The sequence below is a fragment of the Chlamydotis macqueenii genome, chromosome 2 (genome assembly GCF_036417535.1).
Source record: "Chlamydotis macqueenii isolate bChlMac1 chromosome 2, bChlMac1.mat, whole genome shotgun sequence".
Lineage (NCBI taxonomy): Eukaryota > Metazoa > Chordata > Aves > Otidiformes > Otididae > Chlamydotis > Chlamydotis macqueenii.
In genome coordinates this window covers 107,568,785-107,587,120 of record NC_141557.1, presented here as the reverse complement: position 1 = coordinate 107,587,120, position 18,336 = coordinate 107,568,785, and the positions used below count along the sequence as shown (strand labels likewise).

The following is an 18,336-nucleotide window of genomic DNA, read 5'->3' as shown; positions in this document are numbered from 1 at the left end:
GGGGAGAAAAAGGAACGACACTATGGAGATGAGAAAAGCTACGGAGGACCAGATTATTTAATCCATTCTAACAGGAGGAGAAATCCTCTTTTTAGAGTAACCACCTATAAGCAAGAGTACAGGAGCTTAGCAACAATCTGATAAATCAGTATTCGGTCAGCGTTGCAAATGGAAGGAGGGGACCCAGCTGACCGCTTGTTTAGGGGAGGGGAAGTCTGTTTCTGTGGGAAGGAGCAGCATGCGCAACACAGTCTGTGATTTCAGTGACTCGGAGCCAGTGGGACACATATCTACACAAAAGCACATTTGCTCTCACTGCAAATCAGTGCTCCTAACCTAGTGAAATAACTGGAAATATAACTTCTCTGGCAACTCTTCAACAGGCAGTGATACCACACAGAAAAGTTACAGCTCTTCTTTCCATTTCCTCGAGAGATGGTTACTTCAACTGCAGATTTGTGGTATTCCCTCTGTCAGTTGATCAAGAGTGTTTTTTTTTTTTCCATCAGAGAGCACTATCCTTCATCTAGGGTGAAAGAGTCTCCCAAGTGAATGTGTTTTCCTCAGACCATCACAGTTCATGATCAACATAAGGTGATCTGTAATAAATAGGTCTTCGGATTCCAGATAATTACTTTGGGTTTAGTCACACACAAAAAAAATGGGCACATATACAATTGAGGCCCACAAAATGTTTTGGGGTACTTTCCCGAAGCATCCAGAAAATTTTACTGACTCCAACTCCAAAAAAATCACTTCCTAATTTCAGATTTGCTGAAGACCCAAGCAATAGTTACAATTCTCTCAGCATACTACACTTTACAGACAAAATGAAGATTTGGTATAACTTCATAGGAGTTTAGTGGATTTCAGAAGAGATTCATTGGCATGACATGCATGTCCAAAGGTGACAAAATGATTATTAAAAGTATTTAACCCTGGTGAATCATGTGGAAGAAGCTCATGATCTCTGCTGCATGCATGTAGCCATAACCATGTTTTTTGAACCTCGTGGAAGCCAGCAGAATGACTGATAGCCAGACTCACGTCTGCTCTTTGGCTCCAAACTTACTCTGCAATAAGGCGTGACAGGAACAGAGTCATTCTCAGTCACTCACCACGGGAACATGGGTGAACATGACAGCGGATATTACAGCTCTGGGTGTGCTTAAGAGCTCTCTTATCAGGCAGTAGTAACATGCCCCTAGTATCTGTCAGAAAGAGAATGGCTCAAGTGTGACCATGCAATAAGGCTGGCAGCCCCGTATCCTCCTCAAGATGTTCCACTCGCTTCATTTCAGAAACTAAGCAAGACTGGGACAGGTGCTACTTTGATGGCAGACCACCAGGAAAACATGCCCAGTTGGAGCAAAGTGATAAACTGCATGATTTCTCAAGAATCATCCAGACTTCTTATCAATGCTCACCTGCTCTAGCCTCACCATAAGTGAAAAGGTGTAGTAACTTTGTTCTCTGAAGTGTCTTGACTCACGCTAATTGGGTTTGTCAGGCATATTACCCAATGGTCAGGGTCAAAACCAGCAAAGCCAAAGCTGAAGGGCAAACAGGCCAGGAGACAGCTATATATGCTGGGGCCAGTGGGGGAGGCACAAACAGAAATCTGAGGTCGTGTAGTCAACCTTTGGAGCTGAGGTGACCAGGGGCAGGAAGCTGCAGTTGAGTGGTGGTGGAAAGTGAAGGATGAATCGTGAGGGTCAGTTGTTCAGATCTGGGAACTATCGACCTTACGGCATAAACCCATTCCTCTCCTTCTGCAGCCTGACCCACCTAAAGACAGGTCTGAGGTAAACCAGTGGGTGTTGGGGTGCACCACAGACCAACCCAATGGCTAACAAGTACTCCTGTTCCTAAGGGACAGCGTTGTGGTTTAATTCCAATCCGTAATCGAGAACCACGCAGCTGCTCACTCACTCTCCCAATCCCTAGTGAGACAGGGGAGAGAACTGGGAAGAAAGGAAGACTTGTGAATTGAGATGAAGACAGTTTACTAGGGTAGCAAAGAAAGATGACAATAATAACAAAATATTGAAATATATAAAATGAACTATGTACAATTTTTCACCACCCAATGACCCAGTGACCTATACAGCCCATCCTGAGTAACGATCACTGAAACTAAACCAAAAAGCAAGCCCGAGCAGCAAGCACAGGAGCAATAGATTTGCCCTCCGGCCACCCCTCAGTTACATAATGCGCATGACATCTATTGCATGGAATACTCTCTTTGGCCAGTTTGGGTCAACTGTACTGGTTATACCCCTCCCAGCTTCCTGCACCTGCAGGTTGGCAAAACCTGGGAAGCTGGAAAATGTTCTTGGTCTCTTTAGCAACAACTAATAACATCAGTGCACTATCAACTTTCTTCACATACCAAATCCCATACTAAATCCAAAACACAGCAGCTACTGAGAAGAAGATAAGCTCCATCCCAGCTGAAAACAGGACAAACAGCTACACACACATTAAAATAGTCACAGTCTAAAAAAGAACGTGTTAGAGTCTGAAGACTGACTGTGGATATTTTGCACGGATGGGTACAGAGGCAGGCCAGCTTTGGTCAGAAGGCATTTACCTCCAAAATCAGGCTTGGACTCCAAACTAGGTCTGACAGTCACTTGACTTTGAGAGCTCCTGCAGCTTACCACAAGCCTTTTTATCCAGAGAGTGAAGGTACCTGTGCAGAATCTAAAAGCAAGTCACAGCAATATTCTTCTCAGTCCATTTTAATTTCCTAGTGGAGCTGCTCTGGAAATTTCATGTGCTCATAGATTACTGTGTAGCATCTATGAATCTAGTCCCTGTTTGGGCATCACTTAAAAATGACTGATCAAGCTCAGAGGTCAACACATCACAGGCTGAAAATACATTGATTCAAACACAGTGGGACCCTCAGGAAGGTCACTCATTAAGCTACCTGACTATTATTGCCTTAGTCTTTATATTTGGGACAAAACCAAAATATAATAATTGTTATTTTAAATTAAACTTTGAAATCATGTCATATAAGACTTAAACTAGAGGTACTCCTACTTTTTAAAAATCTACTTTTAAGTAAATTACTGCAGATACAAACAAGTCTGAGTTCACTGTTCAATCTGTAGTTCTGGAGCGTTGCCTGGAGTCTGAAGCTCTTCAAGATCTGCTGTGAAAGTCGTAACATCACCGTGCAGGTACGGGACAATTCCACACTTGATAGCCTCTCATTTTGTGGAGAAAAGCCTCATAAAATAAAATTTAAATGCTTATAAAATAAAGTCATATGTATTTCTGAATAATATTTTCTTTTCTTCTTGTAGGGAGTATCACTAAACAATAATAAACTGTAAAAATGTTAGAAACAAACAAACAAACAAAATAACAGTGATTTAGTTTTATTTGGAGTTTATAGATTTTTGAAGTTGCAACTTTTGAAATGTAAAATAAAAGATTTCAAGTTATCCTTGGCATGATCAGAATAAACAAATATTAATTTTCCAGTACTTTATCTTCAATAATGAATCTCATGGGCAACATTTCTGCTTTTCATTATTGCTGCCACAATGTCAGCTTTCAGCTAAATGCTGCCCACAAATATCTGCAACTCTGATTTTAATATCCTGTCTAACTATAAAACACCTAATTTTAAATTTGTGTTCGAAGAATTTCACACCACTGAAATACTCTTGGCAGGGTATTTTTTCTCATGTATACAGCATGTGCCCATCCATCAACACTGTCTTGATCCTATTGTCAAAATCACTGAAAACCAAAAAGAACAAAGTAAAACAAAATACCCATGAAATCTCATAATAAAGAACATTTTTTTTTTTTTTGGGCCAGACAGTTCACTGCAGCAAAGGGCTAATCTTTTGTTCAAACAGGGCTTTCAATCTTGGAATCTTTGCCTGCCACAGAACCATTTCCAGCCAATTATTGAGGACTTTAATTAGTATCACAAAATGTTCCCAGCTTCTTCTGCATAGCCTTGCAGAGCAGCCAGATCACCTTTAGGAGGAGCCTCCTCCCCTCCTGTGCAGCTCATAAACACACTCGGCGGCTCCAGCAAAGCTATTAGGCATTATAAAATATGGTTTCATTAACAAAGATTCTGAAAAAGATGGAAAATGATAAAAAGCAACCTCATGAGATCTTTTACTCCACAGTCTTATCTCAAAATAATCAGCTGTATCTAAGCCTTCTGTGACAGATGCTTTAATCTAATTTGCTCTTAAAAACTTTCAGCAATGGTGCAATAGCAGTTAACACAAACACTAAGAACGAATAACAAAATCTTTAACATTAATAGCCTGACAGAAATAAAGCAGAACGAGAGGCAGTGGAGAGAGAAATCTGCTGAAGAGTAAAAGCAGTTTAGAAACAAGTGTAATTATTTTGAGGACACAGTGAAGAATAGAAAGTCAGGTCGCTATGGAAGGGATAAGAAATAATTACCTTTACTTAGGGTTGGTCACAAGAGTGGTTCTAACAGAAATCTGGATCAGACTTAGCTGAAAACAGGAAAGAATGAACAGCTTTTGCAAATCTAAGCCAACCCTTATAAACCTGTTACCTTTGTTGCTAACGCTGCTGTAAGTACATTTGTTCACTTCTTGCACTCCCCTCTTAGGTCAAGGGAGGCAAGGTACAGGAACACTTTATTCTGCATTGATCTCACTCATGTAATTTGTCAGAGCTTTGAGAAACAGAAGGAACGGCCAAAATGATCCTAGGTGTCCTGATTTGTCCTGATTTGTCCTTTGTGTCATTTGAACACTGCCCCAAGCAATGTCTGTGTCGAATTGACTTCACATCTTCAGTAGGCAACTAATCCCAGCACCTAACAGTCACCTTAGAGTTGAAATGTTTCTTAATGGATAACTTAATTCTCCTTTCTTACAGGTTAAGTCCCTGTAGGCATAAAGAAAATTTTATTACATTCCTCTTCATGGAGTTCTCTTAAATTATCGAAGCCCGTGATTCACATCTCAACCCAATCTTCCTATTTCCAAAATTACACAGCCCACACACCATGTTTTCTGTATCTCTGATCATTCCCGCTTTCCTCTGGGATTTTTCCGGTTTCTCAACTTTTTCTTGAAGGGTGGTAGGGAAAACCTGGCCTGATACTGCATGCTCACCAGTGTGAAGTTGCATGCAGAACTACTTGAAGTGCCTTCTCCTCCCTTTTAAACATGTCATGTGCAGACCTTTTTTCATAGCAATATGACCCCTGTGAGGAGTGACTTAAGCAAACTTGTTTAACTTGCACTGCAGTAACACATACGGAGTCAGTCACTGCACCTCTGCGAAAGGACAGTAAGACAGTCATTTAGTAAGAGGGATTAACACAGTTGCTTATTTAACTCCACCTCTAGTGTTCCCTCCCTTCAACAATCAGCCACGCACTTTGTCCCCATGAATAATGTTTTCAGTGATGACTGAAGCAAAACATTGCTAAGTATACTGGCCTCCTCGTCTTAACCTGTGGTTCGTTTTCTCTCCCTGTAAAAGAGTGGGTTGTGCCTGTTACAGCTAGTGTCCTTATACTGAATGTTATCTTGTCACATCCATTTTTAATAAGATCTCATTTTTTGCTACCAGATTGGGCTCATGCTACTGTTTTATACTCTTTCTCAGCAGGTTCTGCACGCATCTCACCTACACACTGTCTTGCTGGTGTTCAAAGACGCTTCTTTGCTGAGAAGCTCAGCTCCTAGGCCAGTGACTTCATGCACCTGACGGCTTTACTGCTGCTTGCTCAGAAAAAAAAGGGAGTATTAGTGCAGCTTGTGAAACCAGAGGTAATACCCTCCTCTCCTTACAGATCATGACAGACTTCCAAAGGACACGTTTTTCCTGTTACTCTTAAATCAACAGCTATGTTTGTATTAGTTATGACAACAGCCATGCAAATTGAAGCACTAATGCTGCTGGTGGAGGACGTCCTTGCAAAACATGCCATCCCTGCCTTCGAGCTGTGGCAGGCCTTGCACCCGGTATGGCACGTCGGGGGGGCTGGTTGGATGTCTCTGCCGAGACCTCTGGGGAGAGGCACACGATCGGAGGAAAGCTGAGCTTCTGCAAGGTAAAAATTCCCACCTCCTGAAGACATTTGTGCCCCAGCCTGTTAGGAAAAATCCTTAAAGTTACTGCAATTTCCATATGGTTTCTAAGGGGCACTCTCCCTTCTCTTCCACAGGCAGAGGTAGGAAAGGACAGGCCATCTGACAAAACATCTCCTTCTCCTCTCTTTTCTCCCTCCACAGCAGGAAAAGCTGCAGCATATACACAAGTTTTCTCACAGCAGATAAACACTTAGTAAGAATTCCTTACAAATGCACCACTTTGCATAAATAACTTCAGTTGTGGCCCAAAAGTTACAAATTCAGGGGAAAGCAGGCTGTTTGGAGCCCAGTGCTCAGAGAACTGTTTACCGTTCCTCATTTCCCACTCTCCATGATGCCAGGGACAAATTGCGGAACTCTAACAAAGTCGTAGAAAATGGGGAAAGAAAGGGTTAACATAGAAGAAGGGTCCCTGCACACCTGCAGGCCCTCAGTAGCCTGAGAAGGAAGAGACAAAAGTCTGGGCATAGTTTCCCAGGGGGAAGTTTGTTGATCTAAGCTTTGCTCTGAGGAGAGGAGCTGTGTACGCCAGGCTGGGAAGGAGATTCCATCCAAGAAAACAATGTGGACTAAAAGGTTGGTGGTTTGTTTTTTAACAGCTGATAAGGGCCCCAAGGGCTGAAGGTATCTAGTATGTGTCAGCCCACCTGCTAGAGAAGCCTGGAGAGTAAAATACTGTGAGCGGCTCTTCCTGCCTTAAACAGGCTGATATGGGAAAAACAATCCAGGTAACTATATATTCCTGACTCCAGGGTATCCTGAGTGCTGGTGGCAAGGGTCTCCCAAGTCTGTCCCTGATCAGCAGTGATGGGGTCTCCTGGCGTGGGTGCTGGCTGGAGGTGAAGCTCTGGGCTGACACCCGGGGGCTGAGGCTCCCAGGTCTGTTCCTCCTGTGCAACAGCCACCGAGAAATGGAACCTGGTTTCAGAGCCAGAAAATACTGTATTTGTGCCCATAGGCACACACAGAGAGGAAAAATGGCCTTTGTACCTGCTCTGTAAACAGAAGTCGCTGCTGTGTTATTGCCTGTAGGAATAACACCAAATGCCTCCGCTGAAGCTACTGTACGCATTAACCCAAGCTGTAAGCTTATTGACAGGCTCTAAAATCAGAAGCTGAGACGCTTAATCTGTTGATTTGCCCTAAAGCTGAGAGGCTTCACAGGAGATTGGCTTCCCCTGTTGCTATATTGGCCCTAACTAGTGTGGTACGTAACTCGGGCAGGCGCTAAACAAAGCCCTTCTCGCTCTTCTCCCGGGCAAATCCCAAGGCGACCCGCACCTGCAGAAACGCTCCTGCCGAAGCGCGGAGCCTTCCACCTGCCGCCCGCACCCTTTGTGTTGCGGGAAAGACCTAAATCTCGCCGCGACTCGGGGCCGGGCCTCCCTGCACCCCCCTCCCTCGCTCCGTTCCCCGGGCACAGCTGCGAACCCGCTGCGGGGAGAGGACAGGGTAAGGCCGGGCTGCGGAACCGCCCCGGGGAGGGGCCCGTCCCGCACCATTTAAACGCGGCGGCGGCGGCTGCCCCGCGGCTGGGTCGGTTATGGAGGCGACGAGGCTTTGCGTGTGCTCGCTGCTGCGGTGAGTGCGGGGACACCCCCACCCCACCTCCTCCCCTCGCTGATCCCGGGGAAACCTGAGGAAGAGCTCGGTCTGAGTATTTGTCGGCCCCAGCTCTTCACCAGCAAAGGATGCGGTGTGAGGGCTGGTCACGAGTGGGGGCGGGGTGAGGGGGGATTAAAATCTGGTGGACGGTGGGTGGGAGAAGCAGGCAGGTGGGCTTTTTTGGCGTTGCTGTTAACTGCCGTTGTCATTTGTCTATGTGAATGAAACTATGTGAACTTTAACCTAAAAATTGGACCATGCCATATTTGGAAGACACTTGTGTTGTGCAATGCTGATTTTTTTTAGACTAAGGCTGTAGACCTGTTGCACCACACTCTTAGACAAACATATGAGATGTATTGCAGATATAAAGAGTGAAATATGTGTACAGGGCTTAAGGCAGGCTTTTAATCCCTAGGTTCTTCTGGGAAAAAAAAAAAAGTTAATTAATCTGTCCCACCAGCCTTGATGCTATGCTGCATGCTTGGGGCAGTATCTGCGAGTCCCTCTCTAGCAGGTTGTAGTGATACAAAGCAAACTGGACAAGATGCTACACTCTGGAGATAGTTGCTCTTTCAGTTATCTTCCTGTGTTTTCCACTGATCCCTCTCCTCTTTAGGGAAGAGCTAGGACTCGATCCTTTTGACTTCAAAGACTAATAAAACAATAGTGGAGTTGTCTATCTCTAACATGTCGCTCAACTTCCAAACAAAGCTGACTGCACCTTAGTATGTTCCTTTCCACTGCTTGTTTCCTGACTTAGCTTGATCAGCTTTTAATAGGAAATTATTTTCAGTAACTCTAGTCTAGCAGAGGGATTCCCTGCATCAGGAATCAGTTTGTCTGGTTTCTGAGGACAGCTGCAGCAAAAAGGGGTCTTTCTAGGAGCCCTGAATGTAGGCTGGCCTGTTTGAGTCTGTGGCCTTTGCATGTGCGGGGAAACAAAGAAAAACCAAGCTTTCAGCAGTAGGCTCAAAAATTGGAAGGTTCACACTCTGTTTAGCGAGCTTCTTTTAGTCATGCTGGCTTTTGTTTCGTAGTGCTTTCCATTAACTGAAACTTCAGCCTGCACTGGAACCCAGACTCACTGCTTCATAACCAGACTTGGTTTAAAGAGGATATTGACTGGTTTTATTGAAATGTAGGTGAAATGGCATCAATGTTAAATAACTCCCTAAGACTTGGACTCCTGTTAAGTGACTATCTGGTGTAGCTAATTAAAGTCTTGGTTTATTAATCTGTTTGGTTTTTTCCCTCCAGCTTCTTACTTCTGATAGGACTAGGCAGCAGTGTGTGGTGATTGATCTTGAATCCTGAAGAAACTTCTGCTCAGAGCTGCAAAATATGGCTTGTATAGTTGGCTGTGCTAATGCCTGAGGTGAACCCTGTTAGCTCAAGTCCTGCCTGTGAGCTGTGCCCCTAACGCTCTTCCTTCTGTATTAGAATATATGTTTTGGCTTTTTTTCCTTATGCTTTGTCTCTTATGAATGACAACTTGGCTTAAGTAATAGGAAAGAAAACTGTTCAACAGGACTAGTATTTGCTGTCCTCAAGGGGAAAAAAAAAATAATCTTGGCAGTACTGTCATATATACAACTCAAGTAGCTGTTCTACATGATAATTTTCAAATGTGTGAGAGGGAATAGGATGTAACCAGCTCTGAAAGCGTTGTCTCTTGAATCCTGAGCATTGGGTTTTCTAACAATGGAGTCCCCTGTGAAGTGGAGTCACCAGCCCTGATGTAGATGAGCAGCCTTCCTGTCTGAGGAAAAGACTCGGGTGATTCAGAACGGGAGCTGCCCACCGACCAGTGGTGTGATTGGGAGGCTATTTACTTGGTGAACAGATTAACAAACACGCCCTGTCCTGGCATGCTTCCCTTCTGTGGAGCTTCAGTGCCTTAGTCAGTTTTACTCTGTCACTTTGTCCTCCTCCCTGGTCTTGACCCTTCTCCAGGAGGAAAGCTGTGAAAGTGTCTGAGAGTAGATTTTTTTTACATAAAGCTGACCTTTTACACCTAAGTGGGAGAACAAAATGGGGATACATCCCTTTCTCTTGTAAATATTATTTACGAGATGAATGCTGTGGCTGTTTGAAAGTCAAGCATAACTATATGGAAAAGCTCCGCTTGTGTTCTGATGCCGAGTGTTTTGAATATGGATGATATGTTCAGTCTTCCTAAAACAAACTTGTATCTTAACACACAAGACTGCTTTCAACTACTTATTTATCTAATTGAGTGTTTTTCTTGCATAATGAATGCAGTAAGAGCTGCTGCCTTTCTAACTCTATGTTAAAACCTGTCAGCCTCACTGTAATCATGACCTTGACATCTGCTTGAAACGCTTTTAATTTTAGAAGTGTTTTCAAATGTCACTGGCAAGAGAAAGCTCAGAGACAGTATTTCTGTAGGGCTACGTAGTACTTACTTTTGAAAGCAAGCTTCACGAGTCTAACGTGACCTGTGAATTACTCGTATAATGTGCTTATGTCACTGAACTCAACGAGTCTCCTCCTTCTGATAGTACTTGACATGACTATTTTTATAACTATGCTGAATTTTTATTTGTCTTAGATCTTTGGTATCCATGGGAGCATCTGTGGGAGCAGCAACAAAACAGACCCTGTTCCCTCCTCTCATGCCTGCAGGGCGACCTTTCCGTGTATCCAATGCCTCCAGAAGCAGCCGGAGAGGAATTGTTGCAAGCAGTCTGCAAGAGCTCATCAGCAAGGTATAGCAAACATTCCCATGCTGGCTGAAACTTATAGTGAAGTATGATATCCCAGAAAGGCAACCCACGGACTCTTGTTCACTGAGGAAGTTCAGGAGAATATGTCAGATAAGCAAGTCTTAATATGAAATGATGGGCCACCTTTTGAATAAAAAACCCCTACTCTTTTTTGCAGACTTTAGATGCCTTCTTTATATCTGCTGGAGTAGTTACTCTGGTTTTGGAGGAAGATGGCACAGTTGTGGACACAGAAGAGTTCTTCAGGTCCCTGGATGATAATACACACTTCATGGTTCTAGAAAAAGGACAGAAATGGACACAAGTAAGTGTTGACTGCTTCTCTCTGACTTGAATAGAAGTGGGTGGAAGAATGTCTGTGGCTGCAAAAATTGCTGGAAAGAGAGGAGAAGAGGAGGAAAACTTCCCCTAAAGAAGGCAAGGTATTAACACCTTGTGGAACCTTCCAGGATAACATATCAAATTCTTTTTTGTCCCTTGCTTGGATGTAGAACTGTTGGCAAAGATCTGCCAAGAATTGAAATGAAACACTACAACTGCAAATAATTGTAGGGGAGATCCCCTGCTTTTGAAAAGCCTTAGAAATAACCTTGTTCTTGAGCCTTTTTGAACATAAAGAAAATTAGGACTTTGCATGAAGTTAAAAATACAATGCCTTTAAAAGTTAGCTTTTTAGAGAGGAAAAATGCCCAGATTAAGCAATATAAAACAAGTTTTGCCTTGTGAATGCAGTAATAGTTTAGTGAAGGCTAGAAAAATGCTTAAGTTTAATGTTGCAAACAGCTAATAGTTGTCATCAAAACCTAGTGTTAGTCTACGTGCTTCAAGATATTGTAAGAACCAGCCCAAATACAGGCTGGGCAGAGAATGGATTGATAGCAGCCCTGAGGAGAGGAACTTGGGTGTGCTGATGGATGAGAAGCTCAACATGAGCTGGCAGTGTACGCTTGCAGCCCAGAAAGCCAACCATATCCTCGGCTGCATCAAGAGGAGTGCGGCCAGCAGGTTGAAGGAGGTGATTCTGCCCCTCTACTCTGCCCTGGTGAGACCCCACCTGCAGTACTGCATCCAGTTCTGGAGCCCCCAACATAAGAAGGACATGGATCAGTTGGAGAAGGTCCAGAGGAGGGCCACGGAGATGATCAGAGGGCTGGAGCACCTTTCCTATGAGGACAGGCTGAGAGAGTTGGGGCTGTTCAGCCTGGAGAAGAGGAGGCTCTGGGGAGACCTTATAGCAGTCTTCTAGTACCTCAAGGGGGGCCTACAGGAAAGACAGGGAGAAACTTTTCAGCAGGGTCTGTTGTGATAGGATGAGGGGTAACGGTTTTAAAATAGAGGGAGGTAGATAGGAAAAATTACTTTTATAATGAGGGTTGTAGAACACTGGAACAGGTTGCCCAGAGAGGTGGTAGATGCCCCCATCCCTGGAAACATTGAAGGCCAGGTTGGAGGGGGCTCTGAGCAACCTGATCTGGTGGGAGATGTCCCTGCTTCTTGCAGGGGAGTTGGACTAGATGACCTTTGAAGGTCCCTTCCAAAACAAACTATGCTATGATTCTATGAACTAGTAAGGTTGACTAGCTTTAGCCTTCTAATCATATGAACTCAGTGTCCAGTTTGTGGTTTTGTGAGGGAATGGTCATGTGTATGTTAATAAGATAGTCAAGCTCCTAATTATCTTTCCATTAAATGGTTGTTGCTAGAAAGCTAGCATCAAAATTTCTACTGCCAGGTGCAGAGCTAGCTGATGATCTGTGAGCAGGCCTACTGTTTTTCTTTTTGTACACAGATGGTTCGATCATGTGGCCCTGTTTTTTCCAGTCTTTTGTTGCCACGTGGGCAGCTTGTACATTTTTCCCCAAGATACCTCACTGGCTCATCAACCTGCTGCATCTGGGCCATGAGCTCCAGGAGCAGAAAAGAAGTTGCAGCCAGGGTATGACTCAAGTTTGCCCCTTCCCCTTCTGCCCGATGTCCTGTCTGGCATGACAACAGAACAAGTTTGAATGCGGCCCCTCTTCAGGCTGGGCTGAATGACAGCAGAAGGACTGTTGCTGCTTCACAAATCATCTGGAGCGTAGCAGAAGCTCTGTCAGGCTTCATCCAAGTATTCTGGGTGTGAATGCAGGGAGGGATATGTTACTATGCCTACCAACTATTTGTACCTGTCCAAAACTGTTGTTGATAGGGGGCCCTGTTCCTGGAGCTCAGAGGTTATTGAAGGAAGAGAAGCATAAAATTGCTGGCTAATGTTATACTGCAGTGTTTAACTTGGTCTCATTTATCATGGCACTGTCTAAGCGCTGGGGTGACAAGTACAAGAAGGCCCAGTCGCACACAACTTTACCGCTTCATTTAGCGTGCAAAAACCAGCTTGGCAGCTGCCGAGTCATTAACCTTGAGCGGCGTGTGCTGAGCAGAGGATCCCATCTATCCACTAGATGTCTCTCTAAATATGGGTCTCCTTTACTAGTTTGGTTTTTTTGTTTTGTTTTGTTTTTCGCCTTGAAGCAAGCCATCATGAAAGCATTGCTGTCAGCCCTGAAGCAGACAACGGCTGCTTTCAGTAAAGGAGGCTGGAATTAAGGTTGGAAGATTACTTTTCACACTCCTTTGTTTTTTCTCTTGAAAACTCAATATTAAACGCTAGGCCCAATCAGTAGTGGTTCCTTCCTCATGTTATTTTTTTTTTTCGGTAGGAAGAAAAAGAGAGGTGTTATGAGCTAGGCTTTGAAATGAGGAGCTGATTTTTCACAGATGTCCTCTTTGCAGCTGTCTAAGAGTGCTCATCAGTACTGTGTTTCTTCCTAAATTGAAGGACTTAATGTCATCCTGGTTGCTTGGTGGCCTGTTTCAGTGTGGACTACCTGTGCTGCCTCAGCTAGCAGCTGGAACATATTAGGATAATAAAATAGCAGGAATACTGTCCAGTGGCATTACCTGTGGCTTCAGTATGCTCTGAAGAAGCAGCTGCATTACAGGAAAGAAATATTTAGGAGGTGCTGTGTCACTCTAGAACTTCTCTGTGTGTTTGAAATAGCATCAGAGGCCTGGTCAGGACTTGAACAAAATTATGTAAGCTGCAGACTTGCTTTTCTCTCTGCTAATGCTTTTAATTCTAGCTTAGAGTTCATTGAGAACTAGCCCAAAGACTGGAATAAGCAAGCTGCTTCTAAAAAGCTGCACTGTTAATGATTGTCTTGCTGTTGATTCCTGGCTCACAGTACAAACTATCTTCCTCTTTAAATTAGACAAGAAATGGAGTCGCTACTGTGAGACAAAAGAAGAAAATGGGAGTAGCTAACGTCACATTTGATCTGTACAAGCTGAACCCTAAGGATTTTATTGGCTGCTTAAACATCAAGGCGACCTTCTATGAGATCTACTCCATCTCATACGACATCAAATGTATGGGAGCAAAAAGCGTACTGCGGTAAGTATGTGTCCACTACTGATCAGGCATACAAGTTAATGTAAAATCTGTGTTTGTTTATTGGTTCTGAGAAGCAGGTCTGTTTATGAACTTGGTATTTTTATTCATTCCTACATACTGGCCAAAATGCTGACTCTTCCTTTGCAAGGTACATAGCTGACTTGTAAAAATTTACTATAGCTTTTTATGGTGGAATCTTAAATTTCCCCAGAAGGCAAAAATTTTATCAGCTTGTATTTACTGCAAGGGTGTAGGTAGAGTCTCTTTGTTTTCCTGAGAGAATTTCCCAGATTCCTTTGATTTGTTTGATGAATGCATGAGGCTGAGAAAGAAGCATCAGAATCTTTGAGGGGGAGACTTTCAAGGGGATAAAATGAGACAGGAATTTGAGGTCTAATGGCAAAGATCTTAAAACTTGCTCAGACTTTGCAATACCTGGCTGCCAAATTTACCACCTGAGCTACATGGAGGCAAAGGAAAATAGAAGAGATATAACACTGTCTACTGACTTAATGCAAATTTGTCATCTATAGTAAGACTGTGTGATGTCGCTATTTTTAAGCCGACTGGTCTCTAAGCAAACTAACAGAGCCTAACAAAGACCACTGTCTCCTGCAGGACCAGTCTGGTGGATTGCAGGTTTGGTAGAACTGGCTGTTGGAAAATGCTGTCCTATGCAGGGGCAAAATAATACCTGTCCTGTCCACTGCTTTCAACAGTGTGTTGCCCTGGTTGAAGAAAACTTCTTCTGAGTTCAGACTCCTTTGCAGATGTGCCATACTTTGACAGCTGTTTAGCTGCAGCCCTGAATTCCTCTACCTGACCTTTCAAATTCTGGTTGAGGCACAGCGGTGTAGTGTTGCTGCATTTTATTACTTGAGGACAAGATCTGCCCTGTACAGAACAGACAGATGTATATGCCTGTGAGTGAGGTTTTCACTTCCCCTGAGCAACATGTAGTCTTTAGTTTGAAGTCTTCGAATAGTCCCTCCTCTCATGATGTAGCATTGTAATGTTAATCTTGTTCCCTATCTTTCTGACTGACCTCTCCCACTCTACTTAGGTGGTCCCTCGCTTAATCTTTCAGTTTACAGCTGGTGTGACTGTAGATGAGACTCTTCTCTCTGGTCATTCTGCAGTGATTATCCAGCTATATGCTATGTCCACTTGTAGCATTGGCTTCATTAGGGTTTCTTCAAAGCAAAGGTTTACCCTTGAACAGCCGCACTCCTCCAGTTCCTGTGTCAAGTCTCCTGAGGCAGAACAAACTCTGATTTCTGGCTCTCTGCTATGCAGATGAGTATCAGCGCTGGAACTTGCACTGTTAAGGAGAATTTGAAGGGATGGTTCTGCCTCCTTGCCAACACAGGGCAGCTGGTGAGGAAGAAATGGTACTGGTGAACAGCTGAAGTAGCTGTGGAGTTCTTCTGGAAGCACTGTTATGTTACAGAGAGCTGTAAGGGAAGTGCCAGTGTCAGGGTGGGAAAATAGTCTTCTAGCAAAGAACAAGGGTGACAGATAACCATGGGTACTCTTGAACACAACAGTGAGATGGCCTGTCTCAACTTGTTATTAACTCTGAAGACAGATGATGTTAGGTTCTTGATGTAGTCCCCCTGCTAATGAGTTCCAAATTGTTAATGCCAATGCCCTCTCTCTGAGCCCACCTTGGGAGTGTGAAGGGAAAAGACTTTAAAATGCTGCAGTTGTTCATTGGTGGGAGGGTCTCAAAGCCTGCCAGATCTGATTAGTGTGTTTCCCCTGACAGTTTCTCCCTGTAGTGTCCAACTGAAGGATCAAATGTCCAGTTCAACAAATAACTTCCTCCATGGCTTAAGTGACAACTGCTCTTGTGTGCAAGTGGCACATGGCAGCTGCTCAGGAGCTCAGTGCCAGGTGCAGCTTTCTTTAAAACTGTAAAGCTCCTTGGCCTGTACTGTCTGGTAGAGGGAAGGACATACTGAAATGGTATACGTGTGGGAAGCGTAAATAAGGGTACAGTGTTTTTTAAAGGCTTCCTAGGCTTGAAGGACAGGGTATTCTGCTCTTTTAAAGCATTGGATTTTGACTGCAAACCTTCTTTCATCACAGTGGGAAAAAATGAATTTGTAGGAGGAAGACTTTGCCTTCTCTGCTGGAGCTTAAAGGAGAAGTGAATAGCAGCAGAGGATTCACAGCTGCATGTTTTCTCAGAAAGAAATTCAGAAAATCTTCCCACTTTTTTTGTAGAAGAGGAAGGCTGGTGTGGTTTCTGCATCTTGTGTACCGCTTCCCCAATGCCTCAGCCTCATACTTGTGAAGGCCTACTTAACTTTCAGGGGATGAGGCTTGACTGTAGCTCTTAATACTGATGGCCCTGTTCTTCCTTAGAGAAGGAAAGGAAGATGCAGCTATAACCAAGTTGCATAAATGACCACTCAAATATGGTGATCTCTATTCCTGTGCAGTCCTGTGGTGATCCACACTTTATATTGTAGACCTCTGATGCTCACCTGGTCTTAGTTTATGGATCTGTACTGCTTCTCACACAGTATTATATATTTGAATGCTGATACTTATTAAATCTTTAAAAAATAGAATAGTTGCGAACTGAGAACTCTTAAGGCTCGAAGCTTGGACAGCATTAACTTGCCTGGCTTAATTTTTTTTTTGCTTTTGGGCATCCGCTGTGATGTGATTGCTCAGCTTCGAATCTAATCAAGTTTGATCGGTGTTGTATTAGTGAATGGCCTAAAGGTGAGACATGAGGTGGATTCATGCTGCAGGAATGCTGCTGACTTCCCAGGCGAAGTTAAGTCTTCACTGGTGCACTGGTAGTTTGAGTGATGGCTTTGCCTGTAAATGTCTAACAGGATGACAGCCTGCTTTCTTAAATGTGTTTTCTGGTTCTGCCAAGTGTCAATAGCTTTCTGTTAATCAATGGCCACAGAAGTATCTTTTCTAAAGAAGATACAGAAAAAGACTTCTTGGAAGTGAGGAGGAATGAGACAGAGTTCTTAAATATATCTGCCTAACTCATCCTAAAGGTGTTGTGAATAGGAACAAAGGGGTAATGTCATCCTGCTGGTGTTTGGTTTTGTTTTTAATAAATGGCTTTTCTTCTAGGAAGGTGCTTCAGCTAATGTCCCATGCAGCACAAATAATTGGACAGTTTCTTCTCTATACTGGAACGTATATGTTGCAGTTGATGGGTGAATATGATGAAGATGACATGTGTACAAGATCAAGGCAGGAGCAGTGAGTACAGCTGCACTTCTGAGATCGGATCCTTTTGCTTACAGACATTCTCTTGCCCAGTTTTGATTGTAATGATGTTATAGTAGGGGGATATCCACTAATGTGAACTAACTTTTTTCCCATTTGGGAATACTTGTAGGCCTTAGTCATAAAATAAGTGTTTAGTGTTCACAAGCTCTTAACACAGCAAAAGGATGGGTGCCTAATGTCCCCTAATTTGGCAAAAGGAGGGAGGGCAGGTTTTTGCCCCAGCAACTGAAAATGGAGAATAAGTATACTTGGAAACTTGCACACTTTGTAATCAGTGGAATATTTCTTGCACTGATCAAAACATTGTTTGGGTTTTTTTCATGGTTGTCTACTTGTCTTCTGAACAGACTGGGCTGTAGGGTGGGAGGAAGCTGGGGGATTTTTGTTGTTGTTTTTAATCCTTAACAGTGCTGGTATTAGTGACCAACTGGCATTGAGGCATAAAGAAATGAAGTGTACTTATTTACTCCTGCTAACAATGGAAATACACAATACAGCTGAATCCTGGTTCAGGGACTGACTACCCTTGTGAAGACTTATTGGAGAAAATGTAACTACGAAGCGGAAGCTTACAGTTTAGCCTTACTTCCCTTAAAACAAATAAAAACATTTCAGTATGATTCTTTATATTTTTCTTCAAATGTACAGAAAGTTCTGGTTAGTATAGCTCATACCATTTGAAAAACCTGATATATTTCTTTAATGATAATTTCTTTAAAGTGATGTCCAGTTCTGCATGAAGTAATGAATAATTTGCCATAGTTTCATGAATATGGCTTACAAGCAACCTGCTGAAGCTTCCATCGGGTTAAATCATCACTTCTGTAGTTTTCACTATTCAGTTACAAGATGACACTGTATCCCAAGTTGTACTTGAGGTACACGTAAGAGATGCTGGATTTTGGTGCCCCTGTGTTCAGGGAAGAACAGCAGGGCACTATCTAGTCTTGTGTAACGTATGTATGCTTTAAACTGGATATTTGCAGTTTTAGTCTCTCAAGACAAGCTGTAGTAAAGGGCAGTATTTTTAATCCTTAGGTACAATTGTCCATGATGTTTTCTACAGTTTAGAGAACTGCTAGTATGACCAGCTTCCAGCAAGCTTTTCCTCAACAATGTAGAAAACTGGAAAACAAGCAGTGTTAGCCCAACTTTG

The 18,336-nt window shown here is 43.3% G+C and overlaps 1 protein-coding gene across 1 annotated transcript; it reads left to right on the top strand.

The window, feature by feature from the left end:
• The first annotated feature begins 7,668 nt into the window (after positions 1-7,668).
• Positions 7,669-17,800, top strand: CIDEA (cell death inducing DFFA like effector a). Its single transcript, XM_086742186.1, has 5 exons — positions 7,669-7,706; positions 10,306-10,462; positions 10,638-10,784; positions 13,732-13,913; positions 17,019-17,800. The coding sequence occupies exons 1-5, from the start codon at positions 7,669-7,671 to the stop codon at positions 17,152-17,154; spliced, it is 660 nt and encodes a 219-aa protein (XP_086598312.1). The 3' UTR covers positions 17,155-17,800.
• Positions 17,801-18,336: the final 536 nt, after the last annotated feature.

Bases quoted from the DNA above. Each gene is read 5' to 3' on its own strand.
- CIDEA (XM_086742186.1), top strand. From the start codon at position 7,669: ATGGAGGCGACGAGGCTTTGCGTGTGCTCGCTGCTGCG. The intron at 7,707-10,305 runs GTGAGTGCGGGG...TATTTGTCTTAG, and splicing joins TGCGTGTGCTCGCTGCTGCG to ATCTTTGGTATCCATGGGAG. The intron at 10,463-10,637 runs GTATAGCAAACA...TCTTTTTTGCAG, and splicing joins TGCAAGAGCTCATCAGCAAG to ACTTTAGATGCCTTCTTTAT.